Source organism: Ambystoma mexicanum, chromosome 6q (assembly GCF_040938575.1).
Source record: "Ambystoma mexicanum isolate Mex_15411 chromosome 6q, UKY_AmexF1_1, whole genome shotgun sequence".
In the NCBI taxonomy this organism is placed as follows: Eukaryota; Metazoa; Chordata; class Amphibia; order Caudata; family Ambystomatidae; genus Ambystoma; species Ambystoma mexicanum.
Genome location: NC_090937.1, coordinates 572,869,597 through 572,890,040, shown reverse-complemented (window position 1 = coordinate 572,890,040; position 20,444 = coordinate 572,869,597). Strand labels below are relative to the sequence as shown.

Sequence of the window (20,444 nt, the reverse complement as noted above, 5' to 3'; positions counted from 1 at the left end):
CTAGTCTCTGGGATCTGTCATCTAGGAGGCTAGGACACAGCCATCGCTTTTGGATCCAGTTCCTGGGGGTGGACCAGTGCGGGAGGGTCACCTGGGTGAGGGGTCTTCGGGGAGTGGGAGACCAGATGGAGAGATGGAGTATCCCCTTCCCCGTAACACCTTTACCACATCCTACCAAGTAGAATATTTAGGAACTCTACGGCCGCCCCCTTACAACACGAACGCTTTCACAAGGACAGCCTGTTATGAGTGGAAAACAGACTAACACCCGAGCCATATATCCAAAGTGTCCCAATACAATGATCAGGCGATTACTGAATATCACACACACGATTTCCATTAAGCTTCCCCACACAGATAAAAGACGCAGCACGAGAGCACACTCTGAGCGAGGCAAGGCACACAAGGAAACAGCAGTTCCGAGATGGCAGTTAACGAGAGAAGAAAGACGGCAAAACAGAAGGGGATCGCAAGCAGGGAAGTTCCCTTGACCTTTTCGACAAGGAACCGTTACTTTCCTGAAACCTCGAGAATAGAAAGCGTAAAACAAGGAAACAAGACTGAAGAATCCTGCATTGTGTGACAATGGTACACAAGGCCCTTGTAAGGGTAGCCCAACTTAGGGGGTACCCCTTAAGTATACAGGCAGAGTCTATGGACACTGGTACTGCAAGTTCTATACGCTCCAGATGGGGTGGGCACCTCCAGGTAGAATTCACTGACTTTCAATGGAGGGCGCATTGCCCACTGTCAAAGGGGGTGTCATTGAACTCTAAGTTCAGACTCCTATACTTCAAGGTTTTGAATAGACTATATTACCAACCGTCAAGACTGAACCTGTTTCGGACCGATCGGGTCAATGCATGCCCCAGATGTGGTGATGAAAATGCTCACTTGCTACACATTCTATGGTCTATCCGAAACTGTGTGAATACTGGGATACTGTTAATCCCTTAAGTGGCAAGGGCGAGGTATCTCGTCCTTGGGATTACCTCCCTGTTGCCAAGGATGAGATAGCGCGTCCTTGGCACTTAAAGGGTTAATGGAACAGAAAACATTAGAAGGCATTGACTGGCGAAATACCAAAAAAGGCCTTGGCACTGGGGGGAAATCCCATGGCAGTTAAAAAGGTTAAAACCAACTTGTCTGAAGTGTTGGGGAGACACCTGGACCTGCCAGCATGTGACTCTTTACTAGGCTACACTGGCTGAATGGGTGAAACCCAGCACAGATTCTTGAACTTCGGTTTATTGCTGGCTAAAGGACTATCCTTATGAGATGGACACAAACAACCTCCCACGAGAGAGATGTGGTTGAGGGATGTTGTCTGGGCAAACAACACCAAGGAACTGTATATTACCTTACCTCCGGTGATAAACAAACCTAAGGACATATGGTCGGACTTCCGGGCATAGCGAGCCGGGGGTGATTCATCGCCATGATGTGAATTGTTAGCATCCCCAATTGCAATGCTCCACGTTTTTATGAGTGTACCCTACAAGATTGTATTAAGGTTTGTCATGCTTCTCTATTCAATATGTGTTAATGTTGACAACATACTCCAAGTGTAATAAATAGTTTAAAAAATAATGGCTCCATATCCAGGGCAAAAAGCAATGGAGATATAGGGCAGCCTTGCCTCTGGTAAGATGTATGGGCTTGAATAGTTGCCCATTAGTACACACCCTAGCACTGAGCAAGGTGTACAGCAGTTCGATACCTTCAATAAAATTCAGCCTGAAACCACATTTCCCGCAGTACAGTAAAAAGAAAAAATGTCAGGACACCATGTGAAATGTTTTTTGCATGTCTAGCGACATCGCCACCGCATGAGCGGAAGAGTCGACCTGGGCTATAATGTTAAACCGTCGGCGAGTACTTAAAGCCATGGCGCTGCCAGGAATAAAGCCTGCTTTGTCCCGATGCATCATGTGCCTCATGTAGGGTAAGAGGATTGCTGTGTTGATTAACGAGTCAGATACAAGCCGCAATCCACAGGGGGTTGTTCGGGTCGGGTTTCAGCAATAGTATGATGGTGGTTTCTTGTACTGTCTAGGGAAGCTCTGAGGCTGACATAGCCTCTTCCCATAATGATTGTAGGTGTGGTACCAACAGATCTTGGTAGGGCGTATATAAGTCTAAGCCGAGGCCATCCGGCCCAGGTGCCTTGCCAGTGGGCAGGTCATGAATGACCATCTCAGGCACCGTTTTGCAGTCTTGTGCCCGATGGAAGTTAGAATAATAGTCATAGAACACTTCATTGATGCTTGCAAGCTCGTAAATGGATTCTTCTTTGATTACGTATGAATGGTATGTACGCGCCTCCTGACTCCTGACTCAGGACTGCAGGTGAATAGTCTACCAGATAGATGCTTCATATAGCACCGGCAGGGTAACTGCAGTCGTGCAGGTAAGATGTGGCCCAGGGATCAGGTCGTCAGCGTATGGAGGGAGGAGGAGCGGCCACTGCCAATCCCAACCCAGAAGCAAGGAGGCACCAGTACGGCGGCGTCAAGAGAGGCCCAAGCAGCCACGGGTGGCAGGTCCCGGCATCTCCTGATGGTGATGTGGTGCGCGCGGGTCTCCGGTACACCACAGGCAGCTGGGAGCCAGAAAAGTGATATCGGATTGGGCACAATAATGCAGGGGAAGAGAACAGGCACAGAGCTCGGTTAGGGTGCACCCATCTTGTAGGCTGCTCCGCAGCGACTCCTACATGCAACTCTAGTTCTAATCTTGTCGACTAATGGATATTTGGATTTTAAAATGTGTATATTGAGAAACATGAGACATCGGGTCTCTGGTGGCCCATTTATAACAGATACATTTATGATGAAATGTGGAACGTTGGCACATAAGTTCAAAAAGTGCTTCAGAATAGAATAAATTCACAAGAACACAAGTAATTGGATCTCAGCATTATTATGGTCATGCTTTGCTATGTGATATGCCGATGTATACTATGATTTAGCATTAGAAGGAGAAATTACTTACCAGTAATGTGCTTTCTATGGATTCTTCTCCTGCAGATTCCTCATCAGATAGATATCCATTCCAGCGTCTGCTGCTCAGATTTTTTTTCGTTAAGGGGCATAGTACGGCTCAATTGTCAATCCTCTCGACTCGACCGTGCCACTCGTCGACTCCAGACGGGACATCGGCCGCCATACATATACCACATCACTACGCCCCATTGCTCAGTTCCTCACCTTTTTTCCCCCTCCCTGAGATCAGCAGCAGAGGAAGAATCCAGAGATTCCAGCTCCAACAGCCAACAAAAATAATAATTTCATTTTTTTTAAATGATGAACAGGATTGCACTGAAACTCACTGGCTAACATCACTACTACAGAAAGGCCTAAAATTTCCAAAATGTTCCCAATTACTGTTAAGTAATTTCTCCTTTGCATTCTCCCACAGATTCCTTATCGGATAGACTCCCAAAGTAGTGCAGCGTGCTGAGGCGGGATGAAAGCCCTTAGACAAGGAAGCTCTGCAAAACCGCTCTGCCGAATAGAGCGGCTGAACCACGTGCAACATCCAGGCAGTAATGCTTGGTGAACGTGTGGAGCGACGGCCACGTGGCTGATCGACATTTCTTTTACTGGTACACCCCTCTGCAACTCAGATGATGCGGTCATACCCCTAGTGAAAAAAGTGCCCCGATGACTGGGGTCAGACCTTTGCCTGCTCTTTGATAACTTTCTGCAATGCAGAGAGTTATCCACTGAGCGATTCTGTTTTGACACAGCCTGACCTTTCCTGGACAAAGATAAAGCCACAAAAAGCTGGTCATCATGTCTGAAGTTTGCTGTCCTAGCTACATAAAAGCCGAGAGCCCTTGTAGGATCCAACCTGTGCAACCTTTCCTCATCTTTAGAAGGATGAGGAGGATAAAACACTTGAAAAGCAATGCTCTGGGACACGTGGAATTCAGAGACCACTTTAGGTAGGAATCCAGGCTGCACTTTTGAATTAAGCTTTCTCCTTAAAGAATCGGAGGAAAGGAGGCTTGCAGCATAAGGCCTGCATTTCACCTACATGTCTAGCTGGCGTGATTGCCACTAGGAAAGCGTTTTTCAGAGTTAGAAGTCTGACAGTCCAGGAGTGCATAGGCTCAAAAGGAGACGCCATCAAGAATGTGAGAACCAAGTTTAAGCTCCAATCTGGAACCACAAACAGGATAGACAGAAACCCATTTACAAAGCCCTTTAGGAATGGAGTCATAACCGGGATTGTGAAGAAGGACCCTCGATCTGGAGACCTCTTAAAAACAGGCAATTCTGGCAAGTAGCCTTTGACTGTACCAACCTGAAGGCCTGAGGAGGCTAGCGATCGAAGAACTCCATCACTGTAGTGGTGGGGAAAGCATTAGTATCTATGCTGCATTCCTTGCACCACACCTCAAATCTTCTCCATCTGCACGCATACAGAGATCTGGTAGAGGCTCTGCGTGCAGCCAGTAGCACCTCAATTACCTCTTCCGAGAGGTCCCAGTCATATCTCATCCTCTAAAGAGCTGTGCATGTAGTTTGAGGGATTCTGGGTTCGGATGGGCCACCCGATCTTCCGACTGGAGAGGTCGGCAGATTGCCAAGTCCAGGAGTTCTGAGTACCATGTTCTCCTCGCCCAACCCAGGGCGATCAAGATCATGGTGGCTTGAAATCTCCTCAACCTCCTGAGAAACCAGGGGATGACAGCTATCGGAGGGAACGCATAGTGGAGGTGCACATTTTGCTGGAAATTCCCTCGAGCAAAACTGTCTGAACTTCGTGCTGGACCGCATGGCAAACAGATCTACTGTCGGGGTACCCCACTGAGCGAAGATCGAGGACTTCCTGGCACCCAGCCCCCCTGGTGAGAGACTGTGCTCTGCCTTCTCCAAGCACTCTCCAGCCCTTTCTCTGTTCAAGCTAAATGGACAGCTGAAGCGAGATCTAGCTCTCTAGCAACCAGAACCATAGTTGCAGTGATAGGGGCAGAGCCCAAACACCTCCCCGTTTGTTGAGGTAGCACATGGCCACTGTGTTGTCCGTCAGAACAAGGATGTGCTTCCCCTTGAGGGAGGGCAGAAAGGCCATCAGGGCTAACATGATCGCGCGCAACTCCAGCCTGTTGATTTGCCACCCACATTCCTTTGGTGACCAAAGGCCGCTCACCTGCATCGAGTACCCCAACCCTTCTAGGACACATCAGTGACCACCTAGGGCCAAGGAGGCCAGAAGGGTTCCCCCGTCCTCATGTTTTCTCCGCTGGCCCACCAAGAAAGGTCATTGGCCACTCACCTCAACACTTCGAGAATGTCCTTCATGGCATTGAAGTACTGGGACCACTGATCGCTCAATAGCCACTGCAGAGACCGCATCTGGCCTAAAAGGCAGAGAAAGGAAGCTACTGGTAGGCGGTCATGATTCTGGAAGAGCTCGACCATTTGCCCGACACAGTTGACTCTTTCTTCAGGGGGGTTGGGGAGGGGAAGGGGACCTTCCCCCACCCATGTGTCTGAACTGCTCTGATCAACTGGAGGTTTGCGTTGGGTGTGACGTGGGACTTCTGGACATTTACGGAGAAGACCAACCAGTGAAGCAGCGAGCAGGTTTCCTCGAGTTGACTAGATACCTGCTGCAGAGACTTCCCTCAGATTAGCCAGTCGTCCAGGTATGCGAACATCAGATCTCCCGAGGTACACCGCCACCACTGCAATCAGCTTGGTGAAGACCCTGGGCGGAGAGGTTAGGCCAAATGGGAGCACCATGAATTGGTAATGCGTGCCCCCGATGATGAATCTCAAGAAACACCTCTGCTGCCAATGGATAGGCACATGGAAATCAGCATCCTGAAGTTCTAGCAACGCCAACCAGTTCTGAAACTGTAGAGCCTGGAGAATTTATTTCAACGTCACCATCTTGAACTGGTTTTTACCCGGGAACTTGTTGAAGGCCCAGAGGTCCAAAATGGGAAGGATACATCCTCCTTTCTTGAGCACTAGGAAATAAAGGGAATACCAGCTCAATCCTTTCTGCTCGGGTGGAATCTCTTCCACGGCACCTTTTCGATAACAGGGCTCGCAGATCTTCCTGGAGCTCCTGTTCCGGTTGTTGCTGAGAGGGAGTGGTCCGTCTGGTGGTTTGCTTATCAATGGTAAACAATACCCCCATTCAACGAGCTGCAATGCTCAAGCGTCGAGGTTACCCACTTCTACTGAGGCAAGTGCTCAGAAACGCGGTTTAGCGGGTGCCGACGTCCCTGCTGCAGCAGTCTGTTGGTCCCTAGAGACCCTGACTGCCCCATCCGGGATGCGAGAAACGCCTCTGCACTTGCCTGGCTTGCGGGAGCTGTGCTCTTTCTAAAAGGAATGTACAGTCTATAGCCTCTTCCTCTTGAGGAGAAGACGAAAGATTGTTGAAGTTGCTGCATAGCGAGAGCCAGAGTTTTGGCAGCTATTGGAGTCCTTGAATTTCTCCAAGGGCTCATTGGCCTTTGGGCCGAACAGGTGCTTACCGTCAAAAGCTTTGTCCAATAGCTTAGCTTGGATATTTGGCGAGAACCCTGAACTGTTCAGAGAGGCTGACCTCAGCACAGTAGACAACCCATTGCCCTGCCCACGCAATCTGCAGTATCCAGGCTCAACTGCAGTGCTAGCAAGCTAGCCCTTTGTCGTCATCAACTAGCCATAGAAAGCCCATCCCTCATCTCGCCAGCAGGAATGTGTTCTGCTACCTCCTCTATAAGCCTCTACAGCCCATGGGAGTATTTGTAAAATGCACAGGATGCATTCACAGGCTTCAGGCCCATACTGCCGGAGGCAAAGATCTTCTAGGCTAGGGCATCAGTTTCCTTAGATTCCTTATCTGTGGGCAAATTAAGAGGTAGAAGTGGCCGGTCTGGAGCTCACCGTGGCAGCTTCTACCACTAAACCTTCTGGCGATGGGTGGGAAGATAAGAAAGGCACATCCCCAGTCGCTGGTTTATACTATTTAGTAAGCTCTGCATCCACAGCTGGAGTGCAGCAAGGCCTCAGCCATAGTGCAGCAATGGGAATTGCAATGGCAGCATTAAAGGGTAATTCCCTTTCCATTTGAGGACCATTGTCCAGTATGTCTTTGAGGTAATAGACCGATAAAGCTTTGCAGGAGCACCCAAGTCTAAAGCCTCAACCACCCTCTCAACCGTCAATCGGTATGGAGCGTTAGGGTGTCAATATGGAGCAGCTTGCTGCATTTCAAGGTCAGAAGATGTGTCCAACCCACTAGCATCAAGGGCAACCAAATCAGCCTGGTTGGTAAAGAAATGATCCCCACCTGCTCCTTCTCCTACATGCTCGAAGCCAAAAGGCACCTGGTGCCCCCTGTCGTCGAAAATCGACTGCATAGTGCCAAGTGAGAGTCGGGGGCAAAAAACAATCAGCTGTTGGCACCAACGTCAATGGCGTCATTCCCAGGCTGTGCGGTACTGGAAATTCAAGGCGCTACAGCCGGTTTTGCGGTAGGTGCCTCGGGCTCGACCGTCTTGGTCACCTTGGCGCCAGAAGCACCGGGCGCAACTGGTGCTGTGGGAGACTGCAGCGTCGAGACCTGTGTCGTACTGGTTGCGGCTGTTTTAAACATTTGGAGCATCTGCTCCTTGAAAGCCTTCCACTCCGCTTTCGACGTGCCCGAAATCAGACTTGTGCCTGCATCAGTGACATGGTTTCTTCTTATGGGAAGACGAGGACGATGAATGGCTTCGTAAATGCGACCTTTGCTTGGTCTTCTTCTAATGCAGTCTCTCGGGTGTGGGGCCCTCGGATAACCTGGCGGACGAGCGAGCCGGGGATTTCAACAGAGGCGAGGATTTCAACAGGGGCCGCCCAAGTACTAGTTTTGCTGATCACTCCAACAATTTGGGATTAATTTGCTGACAAAAACCACAATCCTCGATGACATGATCTTTACCGAGACACCACACGCAGATGCCGTGTGGGTCGGTGATCGACATCTTGGAAGGGCAGTCCAGACAACGCTTGAACCCAGACAGCTTAGGGGCAGACATATCGACGAAATGGATCAAATATGACAATCTTGTCGAATTTGGAATTTCCCCCATAAGACTCTTTCCAAATAGCAGCGTGCTGAGCGCGCAGAAAAAAGGAACTGTGGTACGGGGTGTTGTGACATGGTATATGTACATATGTACGGTGGCCAACATTGCGTCCAGAGTTGACAAGTGACACAGTCAATTCAAGAGAGGATCAACGGTCGAGTCAAATCCTACTACGCCCCTTGTTGATAAAGGTTTCTGTGCAGCTGATGCTGGAATGGATATCCATCTGATGAGGAATCTGAGGGAGAATGCAATCCATTTAAATGTTATACAATAACAGTGTAAAAAGCATCATGATGTTTTATCACAAAGTTATTGTTTCCTTCATTTAAATTATTTTTTTTAAAGCCTGAGTGCACAGCAGAATGGCGATGCAGACATCATTGGAGTATAATACGGCAGAGTACAGGCGATATGTTAGGACCAAAACAATATACTTTGCAGTGAAGAAAGAAAAATAAAAGAAGGAATTAACATAATACATACATTTACTATTCGACATGTGTACAGCACAAAAAATAAATATGTACAATACATTTCTGATTTTTGAATTTAAAATAATAAACTATTTTATATGCTGTGTGATTGGCCAGTATGTCGATGAAGCATCTGTATTAGCAAGTCGCACTTGGAAACTCTTTCCTGATGGCTCATACAACATACCTGGTATACCCCTACAGACTCTGACACCCAGTCTTCCTTGAATCCACCAAGTATAGGTTCTTTACGCCACAAGCGTGTACCATCTGTTGAGAAAAAAAATGAAATTGTTCACGTCACAGAAGCAAACTAAGAGGTTTATTTTCTTTGTATTATTATAAATTGCAAGCGAGTTAATCTGTAAAGTAGACACCATACTCACTCATTACTAGGAATACATGGAGGAACAGTGCCACAAAGTTCTTGCATAAGGGCCATCATCATGAGAAGAACCGAGCGTGTAATGTACATATCCCCAAGTCATCATGCTTATGCATAGTGGCAGAGGATCATCTTCAGATAGATAGAACCTGGAGTGGAATTTTCTCTGCAACATCAATTTTCTTCCAATGTTAGTATCAGTTGAACACGATGGCAGCAACACTACGAAACGTCTTCCATTCTACTAGGTAATAGAATGGAGAATCGTCCTCTCTATCAATGATCTCCTGCATTTGTTCCTGCCTTCACCTTGATTTCATTTCTGTGTCTGTGAATTTAGGTTCATACATGAACATTTGAATACCAGCCATGCTTGTGGTCGACGGACACAAGAAAAAAAAACATTGGGGGTTCCGGAGGGGGGAAGGGGATAGACAAATCAGGCTAGTAAATTTAAATACAACATGAAATTCACAATCTGCTTAAAAAAAAATTAAGTTAATTGTGTGTTTGAGTTAGAAAGGGACAGTGTAGGAAAATGGTTAGAAAATAATGATGACCGACAAACTTTGAATTTGACAATGGGTTAATCGCGCCAAAAAACACCAGCAGAGAAATATTGGGATATGTAGCTAATTCACAAAGCTTAAGTGCTCATTATATGCACATTGAGGCAAGTAGTTTGCGGTAGCAAAAACAAATAAACCTACTTTTTCCAGTGCAGCCGACGTTCGAGTTAGTAAGCGCTTACTGCACATTTTGATTCTGGTAGGTCAGACATTAATACAGAGATCACTGAGCGATGCACAGCAGAAATACTGGCATGAGGAAAGGCAGTGTTCATATTTATTTCACGCTAAAGCACCTTGCGCATTTCCATGGCAACACGTAATTGCATGAAATAGACAGTACGTTTATCTGCCTTGTCTGCTCACATCACGACCAGGAGCGTGATTTTGAGGCTGCAGCAGATGTCACAAATAGAGGCGTTTGCTACGATTAATTGCCGCCCATTCCTTTTATACACTAAACACTAAGTGTGTAAGGGTCACTAAATCTGAGATGGCAAGCGACATGAGCATTATTAGACAGCAAGGTTCTGTGACAAAGTCACACTAGGCAAGGTCACTGGTGATGACTGAGGACTCTGTGGGGGCTTTCTCCAGAAGCAATCAGTTCATGCCCTATATTTTGGAAAACATAGGTCCTCAGACTCTGCTCCTCTCTGCATGATCCGTCAGCCAGGCAGCTCGCAACACTATTTAAAGGAAGGGACAAATTACATTGCATTCAACAATAGGCTTGTGTGCGGTACACCAAGCCGCTTTGTGATATTAGGCAGAAGGGAGACACTCTGCATATGCAAGAGACAAGGTACTCTTGAAATTCCACTTTGAACAGAAGCAGGGTGAGAGAAGTACCTAAGCATAAATAGAGACAGTGTGCGGAGCTGTAAAATGATGAAAGTTCCTGTCTGACACAAGGATGACAGGCCGGGGTTAACAACACAATCAGGGAAGTAATTACCCAATTAAGGACGTTGAAGGGAAGAACAAGTCTTCACACCTCTGGTGCCATGATAGAAATACCGGATAGAGGGCAGACAATCAAGTATTCTCACCAATCAGAGAGCTGCAACAACAAGTAGAGTGCCGGGCCAATCCCCCACATCATAAGGCACTTTAGGAAGTGAGGAGTACAAGAAGGGCCAAGTGGAACAAGCCATGAGGGAGTCAGAATAGGAATACAGAAAGGGGGTCTAGAAGGTGATGGCGAGAGCAAGGAGACCCAGTTTACTGAACTCTCTACCTCAGTCCATGAGACAGGTGAGACAGCAAGGAGAGCCTGCTGCGAGCCTGATAGGGCTATAAACCAGATACTGGTCAAGACCAGAGACCTCCTAGGAGAAAATGTGTTGCTAGCAAGCTAGGGGGTATAACCATGATCCTAGCAGGAGACGATGAATTAAATAGAAAGGTAAAAAGAAAGAGAAAAAGAAAAGAAAAGAAAAAAAAGGAAAGAGGGAGAAAGGTTAAAAAAGGAGCAAGAAAGAGACTACAGAGCCTGTTGCTAGCTTAAGTACGAGAGGGCATGTGTTAGAATTACTTCAGTCTGACAAGCAACATGTTGCTGAGGTGGGAGCGAGTGGGAGATCATTCCTACTGGAAATAGTTTCTGGGTATCCACAAATGCAAGTGGTATAATATGTTAATGTTGGTCGACATATGGTACAACCACCTTTAGGAGAAGAAAGCCAGAAGGAACCACGAGGGCCAGATACTTGTTAAAACCTGAAATAATGTTTCAGCTCAAATACCGAATACAAGTTACTTACATTTTCAAATTTTTATTTTGTAATGTTCAGACAGATAGTTCAGGAAATTACCTGCACGGACGTGGGTCTGGAAGAATGAGTAGCTTGCTGCTGCCAGAGTCCTTGTGCTAGAAAAAGTATTTAACATTGTTAAGCCAAAAATCATTTGTCGCCTGAGGCATGAAGACAGCAATGTTTACTTGGCGGGACATTGTTTGATTTTCCTACTTCATGGTATACTGACACAGATCTAGGAACTACTGCAGAAAATGTTTAGTGCCATTGAAGTTCTTAAGCAATCTACTTGCAGATTTACTCAATGTTTCACTGGAATTGGTATTTTTTTTAGAACACCAAATATGCATACAAAAAGAATGTTACTTTTCGGTTTAAATCTACACTTCAAATATGTATTCATTTTTTTTTCCCTCACAAGATTTTGAACACTCCAAAGGTTGCAATTTAGATAAATAGGCATTGGTCAGTAACCCAATGATAAGCCATTGTATGCATTACAAAAGTGTTTTTCCATCAAATAGTGATAGCCCTTTATCAAGACACATATGCATTGTGCATCTATATTCTCAAGAAATGACCATGAATACAGGTACCTACAACCACAGATTTTATGGATTCTTCATCACCTTCACAATGACACTGAGGGATTCAATTAGAGAAGCACAAGTATAGTTAAGGTGTGAAGCCTATTTGACAATGGGCATTCCACAGAGGCCCTAATATTATTTGTTAAATTAAGATGCATTTGTCTGCTTGGCTGTTTAAAACATAAGAGGGCTCCAGAAAATGTAGGTCTATGCAGTGGAGATAATGGCTCTCCCAAAACAGTTACATATTTCCTGCTTTTCCATAAGAATTATTAGTACTATATGGAGATGTAGACATAGGCACCAGAGCATAGGTTTAAGTGATGATCCAGAAATTGTGTCATTATATGCGGATGAGGTTTTATTATTCATGTCGGATTGAGAATGATTTAGACCCAATAATGTTAGGCATAACTACATTTGGATGTCACTCTACACTTTCCATAAATTGGTATAAATCGAAAATATGTCCTGGCATGCAAAATTACCCCCCTGCCCCCAACTGATAGTTGTAATCTCAGATGGGCCGCTCAGTCCATTTCATTGATGGGCGGGGTGGTGCTGCTTAAAATAGTAGGGCTTCCAAAACTATGTTATTATTTCCTGAGTGTTCCAATCATACTCCTTCTTTGAAAACCTGAGAACAATGATGATGCTGTTCATATGGCACCCTGATGCTGTGCGTATGACGTTCAGAGATGACCAAACCACACTGTTGCTGTTGGTACTCTTGTTCAGAGGAGAATTGCCTACTATTTCGGTGTTCGTCTACCTACGGGTGGGTCAAAGACTGATGTGTATGGACATTTCTCCTCTGTGAACAGCATATTGAGCTAAAGCGTGGTTGAGACCCTCCCGGGGGCCATCCACCCAAGAACAGGTCAATGGGCCGTGTTCATACCGGTAGAGGGTTTCCCAGACCTCTTTACACACTCAATGGGTGGTCTACAAATCACAAATTTAGAATTACATTGTAGCCCAAACTAACTTTGTCCCATACCAAGTTAAGGATGCTGATCCACCTCCACATGTTGAAATTGAGCTGAAGGCAGCGGGTAACATGAACTTCAGAGCTGCTACAATATCTAAGGGTTAGCAAGATCCCTGCCTCTTTCACCCCTTAAAGGCAATACTGTTGTCTGGCAGAAAATAGCAAGACATTTACATATCTTAAAACTCCCATCATTGTGACTCTCCACTGTGGGGTAATCCGGATGCATGTCCTTCAATAGACATAGCAATTCGAAATACATTGGAAAAAGCTTGATTTATGGTTTGGGGAATGTGACCATTCATGGGATCCCATCACTTCTCCTGTGGGGTACTTTGACCCACTCAGCAGAATTCCCATCCATAACCAAGCTGCGCTTCTGCAGTCAACAGCAAAATGGCTGCGCTGGCACCTTGGAGCACCATTGCATCAAAACTGCGTTTTGCAGCGACAAAAGGATGGCTGCACCATCTTGCCAAACACCTATTGGGCGAGTTTGAACAGGGGGCACACCGAGGAAGGTGCCAGTGTGTTGTTGGGTGCACCCAAAAGAAGCAAATCAAAGCGGCGCTGCTCTGCTGCTTGCATAAAGGTCCCATTGAAAAGGGAATCTTTTACACTAAAAAGTATGCTGCCCTGACGCTATTTTCATCTATTCCACATCACATTGCTTTTATCCATAAGGACCGCCATGCCCATCCATATCCAGATTGTGCTTCAGTAGAAGAAAGCATGATCCCTGCATGACAGGCTGCATCAGCCAAATCTGGAAAAAAAAAAAAAAAAAAAAAAAAAAAACTAAAAGAAACTTCACTTTCAGCTGCAGAAAACACTTGACATTTCAGTCACAAAATGTCAAAAAGATCAAGGCTTCAAAGAAATCCTAGCTCTCTGGGTCTATGTCAATTTCAGTGCATCTGTGTTTCAAGCAAACTGCTGTATAAAAGGAACAGACTATAGCTGCAAAACAATATTGGGAAGTCAGATGGAAGAACCACATTTAAAAAGGGGAAATCCTGGCAGCTTTGACCATGTGTCAAAATGGGCTTTTACAAACCAAAAGAAAATGCCCGTTTTAAAAGTACAATGTTGAATAAAAACTTGTCCTTGCCTAGCAATGTAAAGGTTTTTTTGCTGGGGAACATACATGGGATGTTTTATTCAACGGGCTTGTTTTTGATTCAGAACAAAAAAGAAAAAGGAATTAAAATGTATTGGCTGGATTTGGCAAGCTCCAAAACAGGTCTTTCTGCTGGCAAAACTGAGGCCTTGCCCCACAAAAAGAAGCCACCATAAACTTCTAGGACACATGCATGCTAATTGCCACCTTGAAAACTTTGAATGGACCAAGAGCACTAAAACATCCCTTGCCCAGTAGAATTGTCTGTGCTTCAGGCTGAGACAATAGATCTGGGACACCTACGTGCGACCTGGGAAGTGACGCCAATTATTCACTCAAACCAAGGAGTTTCAAAGAAAAACTCCATGACAACCCTGGGGAAGCTAACCTTTGGGGGTAGCCTGGAAAGACATGACCATATTTGGAGGACAAAGGCAACCCCATTTGGCTCAAGATACTATTTGATGAATAAACCTTTAAGACTGTTAATTCTGTAACCGGACAGCGCCGAAAAGTAAAAGTTGTATGTACAGTTTAAATACAATTTTCGTGACTTTCAAACAAGATATATATCGTGGCTGTCAATAGCATGTATGGGACACAAACGCCAGAAAAATTTGAATCATGGGGAAAGGACATATGATGGAATGTTAAAAATGAACAGAGATATGCCCTATGATAATATGTTCACACACCTAAAGTTACAGAATTTTAAATAATATATTTCTCACTAAAAAGTGCAAAAAACTGGTAGAAGGGCAAAACAAAGTCTGATGAACTGTAGAGTTGGACTGCCAAGCTCAGCGTGAAATATGTAATCTGCCTAGGTAATTTATAAAGATGCCAAAATTGCATAAATGTGTGCTTTATGTGAAGAATGATTTTAGATAAAGGAACTGTGGGATGATCCTATGCATATTAAGCTCATAAAGCTGATGTCAGGTTTCTAAAAGTCCAATCAATTGACAGGAAGGCGGTAACTATCACTCCTGATCAATCCAGTTGTTTAGGGGCATACTCAGCCTAAGCCTGCCCGACCATATAATTCTATGATGTCACCATGCTTTATATAAAGGGTGACTGACAGAACTCTAGATACACTTTCTCCTGAATTTCCAGCGCCTGCGTTCGGATCTTCTACACCCCTCTTGCAAGATTCCACTGCAAGGCCAACTCAAAACTGACCCTATGCCAGCAAGGCCTAGATTCAGAAAATCCCACTAAAATCCCATTAACCAGGGGAAAAACTGTGGTAGCCTTTTTGGGGGCGGGGGGGCATCCTGAGACCAGACCTGCTTGTTGCCTGCTGTACCTCGGTCATCCAGCTGTACTTGTTATCCAGTGACCAGAATTGCCCAGCTGTTTGCTACCTGGTGACCCGTGCTGTGCAGTGATCAGAACCCGGATGGCTGTTCCCAAATCCCAAATTCAAGCGTTGACTGTAGCACCCATAGCCTACATCATCTTGCCTCTTTTGTGTTTAGTCCACTCTCTAAGCAATCCTATCCTTGCCTTCGTAATTTGTCCTACTGTCCGAAATTTTCGTGCATCTTGTCCGATTTCCTAGTGTTAGCGCCATTCTTTCATTCACCCAATCTTGTAACTCCTTAGCAATATTTTGAATAATTTATTTAATTTCCATGCTAAGAGAAACGCGGCGTGGAGCAGGTTAATGCGGCCGACTTAAACCTGTTTCATGGGTAGCGCCATCTAGCCTTGATAATCTAGCTCAAGTAAAACTTCTTTCTTTCCCAGCCGATTTTCTCTTTCACAGCTTCATTTTGCCAAAATCGAACCACCTTTTATCTTGCAAATCTCATCCAAATCTTCAGCTACCACCCTCCTTTCACTTCTATATTGTCCCTGTGATGTGCATCTATTTCCCAGCCCAAAATCCGCATTCCAAATCTGAGTATTTGTCTGCATCGTGTTCTTACTTCCAACTTGTTTTTGAACTGTATGCCTTTTGTTGAGAACTTGCCTTGTGATTGCCAGTGTTTAGATATTCCTGCTATTGTGAGAAATCATATTTGCCTCAGATTTAACCGCACATTAATTGTCAATTTCCGAGTGTCATTTTATGCCTAGGATTTCGATTCTGTTTGCTGCACAGTATCCCTGACTCCCTGCTTCGTTCTGTCCATTCCAAATTAGATTCATAAGTGTTTGGGAGGGCATTGCAGGGGGAAATCTTAACTCAGGTGCTATCTACCCAAAGAGAAAATGTGTTCCTATTCATTTGTGCTTTGTATAGGTTCTTGCAGGAGGTTAACCAGTGTATTGCATCAGTTTTTATTGTAATCATCACCCCATTGGCGATTGCTGCCCAACATTAAAATGTGTATGATTTCCTTTGAATTTTAAAAATAAATAAATATTGCATTTTCATCAACCGGCCTGGTTCATGGTCCATTGTGACCCGGGGTATTTGAAAGATGGGTGTGAGATGTGTTGTGCGCCATCTCAAACTGAATTCGCATAAAGAGAAAGCATTCCAATTGTGTGCTACATCCTAGTCTAAGACCAAGGTGTGTGTCGCCCGATTGAAATCCTTAACACTCCCCAGGGGTGAGCCCTTCCCTGTGAGACCAGGGAGGTGAGCCTGCTATGCAACATTCCCCCTGGGGTGGCGGAAAGCGGAACCTCACAGGGAGAGACTCCCCTCAAGAGGGTAAGGAATCCCGTTCCGTGATGAACTCCCTAACCCTCTTGCCCTTGAAACTATGAAAGCCATAAAGTCTGCCAAGAAACAATCTGAAAGCACTCTTGTATGCTATTGTAATATTCCTTCCTTTCTTCCTTTAAAATAGTGATAGCACCAAGGTCAGGAAGACTAAAATGGACATCGTCTGCTCTCAAGCCATCTTCCACGAGTATTGTGAAGAAGATTGGAGTTATACAAACTACACAGAATGTACTGAAAAGAGGTGGCTTCAAGGAGGCATGAAGAATACCCAATTGACACAAAGGACTGGGGAGGAACCAGCTGAATAGAATAAAAATAGAGAAAGAGCCCAATGAGAGGGGAAGCAGGCGTGAACTGGGAGCAAGAAGCTACGTCGGGGAAGCGAATCTCCAGTCGGGAGGACGCAGACAGCAGATTGCACAAGTCTTTGGCAGGCTGACCCAGAGCAGGACTAACAGGAAGCTGGAAACCGACAGACAGTGGCGTGACGCTGGGGAGGTCGACAGAGAGGTCCATTAACTATGCCGATACAATCTGGCCGGGACCCCATAGAGTGAAAGCACAGCAGCGGAGAGCGGAAAGAAAAGCAGAGAGAACGCTCCATAGGAATGCACCAACCAAACACCCCAGGAAAAACAGACGACCTGGCTCCAACAAAGAAGAGGTAAGGGGACTCACGGTAGGGGTTTGGAGAAGGGTGCTGAAGTTAAATAAACTTCAATAATAAGAGTATTGAAAAGAAAGTACGAGTAATCTCCCTGGTCTCCAGCGTTAGGATTGATGTATCAAGTGTGAAGATTACACCATTAGAGATCTTTCTCGTCTCAGTTGTGCCAAAGAGACAAGAGAAGAACATATTGGGAGTAATCTCCTTCAACACCATCATCAAAAGAGACATTCAGGCTAGCGAGTGCCACGAGAACAATCTCCTGTGTCAGAGTGTTAGGAAATCAAGGATCCTACGGGAAAGGTTTCCCTTGTTTTCACCGACAAGAGGAGGGGAAAGAAAAACAAGTAATAACTGTGTTTAACTTTTAACCAAAGCCTAAGAGAAGCCTGGAAAGAATTGCAACAGTTGATAAAAACTGTTGCAGGAAATTATCCAAAGTTAGCCAACGGCTGAACCAACTGAACCAGGAGATGGGAGTCATTCTCCTGGTTCTTTCACCTAAACTGTTGAATCAGAAACGAAGGCAAAAGGTTACAAAACAGCAGCTTGGAGGCTGACTAAGGCGCCCAGGAGGAGATAGCAGTTGTTGCACTGTGGGACCAGGAGAAGGGAGTCATTCTCATGGTATTCTCTACAAGTGTGGAACTTGAACTATTATCAGATTACCGATAGAAATAGACACCTAGGGCTGCTCCCATTGCACCAGGAGAAGGAAGACCTTCTTCTGGAGCTGTTTCTGTTAATGTGTTGTGTTAGTGGTAGGACAGAGTAGGTTAGTTTGGACAGAGGACAGTCAATTGGATTTTTTTTAAAAATGTACTTATAACATACTTATATCCTTATGGCTTTGTATATACAACGTATAATATATACATAATAAACAAATCCATAAAACATCCAGTGTCAGTATCCGTACATCATTAGACTGACAATGCTTAAAATCACACTTCAATAAAAAACACAATTGCAAGTGGTTAAAACATCCTAGGATATACAGTTAAACATTTTCTGATAAAATGTAACCATAAAAAACATAAAACGAATATCATCTCCTAACATACATTTGTACCATATCAATGTTACATCACTGGGATCAAATGAGTTATTAAAAGAATTTAGGAAGCTAGTGTGAATCATAATTAGACTGTCACAATATACAAATAAATGTTCTAGGGATTCCAACACATGACACCCACATAGGCGGCACATTCTTTCTAAACGACTTATCCCAAGTCTCGCCCCTTGTATCTAGTGTTTCACAATGGTTGAACTTCAACTTAAAATAATTTCTGAAGATCTGAGGGTTCAGATATGCCATTATGTATTTAGGTAATGATGTACGTGCCAACCTATATTGGCAAAGTTGCCCACTATTTCTCTTGGAAGCCAATTCAACAAGATGACACTACTGGCTGAACACTAACGATTTCTTTTTCAACCATCCTTTAAACTGGTAGTGACAGTCAGGTAAAGACATGCACTCAAACCCTACTGACCACTTGTTATATAGGCTAATGATTCTACTGATCGTGCCCATGATGCTGTACTGGTCGATCTTCAAATAGACATGCATATATGGTACAATAATGGTATTGTTATCCAACGACTTAAGATTTACAAAGCACATTACCAGTCTGCGTATGCACTCGATCACAATATCTTTGAGTTCAAATTCCAGATAGATAAATTCAACTGATACATTGTGCAGCATTCTTAATAGTTTTCTAAGGATCAACGCAGATCTCAATGCCATACAATAACATTGGTAATATTTTTGCTGCATACAACAGCAGGATGGCGTGTGTTGAGAATACAAATTTTTTCCCAATAAACCTAATTGCATTCACCGATTTTATGCATTTGTCTTTAGTTTGCTATCCAGTGTGTTTCCCATTTTAGCTTTTCATCCACAAACACATCCAAGTATTCATATACTTTGACCTGCTCAAGTCCACACATATTGCTTTGTAGCTTTTCCCACAGAAAAGACCATGGTCTTACATTTGTCAATATTTACTTTCAGGCAATTTTTTTTGGAGTAATCTGCCAACGCATTTAACATATTTTGCAGGCCTCTAGGAGTGTGGTCCAATAACAACAAGTCATCCACATAGGCGAGCCAGCTAACAGATGCTGACCCAACTTTTACTGGACACGTGGCCAGGTTCATAAAATACAATTGCATGCCTGCTAAGTATAAATTTAACAGGGTCGCCGCCACGATGTAACCCTTTTTCACTCCGCAGCAAGTAGGGATAGGGACAGAAAGTTTGCCCTTTCCATCTATGCGGATGTGAACCGTGGTATCTGTATTAAGCAACATGAACATCTTTAATAGACCTGGTGGAATCTTCCATGCGCTCAATTTCCTCAATTTCCTCCATAGCTTATTTCGAGGACAGAATCGAATGCAGCGCTAAAAATCTATATATGCGCAATATACGTTGGACTTGCGCCTCTTCCAAGCATATTCTACAGCAGAAGTTAAAATTAGGACATTGTGCATAGTATTAGCTTTGGGCTTGAATCCAGTTTGATTAGCTGGAAGAATATTGTTAGAATCAATCCACTGGTTTAACTCTGCCAACAGTACCCTAGCAAAGATCTTAGATAGTATACCTAGCATAGCTAGCATACAGTAGTTAGCAGGGTTATCCCCAAGCTCCCTTTTTGTACACAGTGAGCAAGTGGCTCATTCACCACGTGTCTGCATCTTTCCTGTAATCCCAATTTCTTTGAATAACATATAGAGGGCATAAGCCCAGATGTCAGGAGAACGTTTCAGGGGGTTATTAAACACACCATCAGGCCCATCTGCTCGTGACTTATTCAGCTGCTCGATAATCACTACAATATCGAGCAGTCGCTTTACAAGACCATGTAGTTGCTGGAGAGAGTAGCGGGGCGTCATTTTCGACTTTAGACCCCAAAGTTAAGTTTATATGATCTATCCACCGTTCTTCAGAAAAACAATTTACAGACAAATCCCTTTTTCTTTCACCTCGGATTACCTCAAATATTGCTGTATTGTTCCGATAGGAGGCAAGGGTGGCTATCTTCTTCCCAACGTTCTAGGCTCATTATGTAATCTTTCAGCCACCTACGATAGGCATT

At 44.6% G+C, this 20,444-nt stretch overlaps 1 protein-coding gene across 3 annotated transcripts in view; it reads right to left on the bottom strand.

Moving 5' to 3' along the window:
* SCLT1 (sodium channel and clathrin linker 1) overlaps window positions 1-20,444 on the bottom strand; it is a 1,687,870-nt gene that overhangs the window by 1,556,742 nt on the left and 110,684 nt on the right. For all 3 annotated transcript variants that reach the window (XM_069631056.1, XM_069631057.1, XM_069631058.1), the window contains exon 3: window positions 11,331-11,386. In XM_069631056.1, coding sequence (XP_069487157.1) covers window positions 11,331-11,386 — 56 coding nt within the window. The remainder of the gene's footprint in view (window positions 1-11,330; window positions 11,387-20,444) is intronic.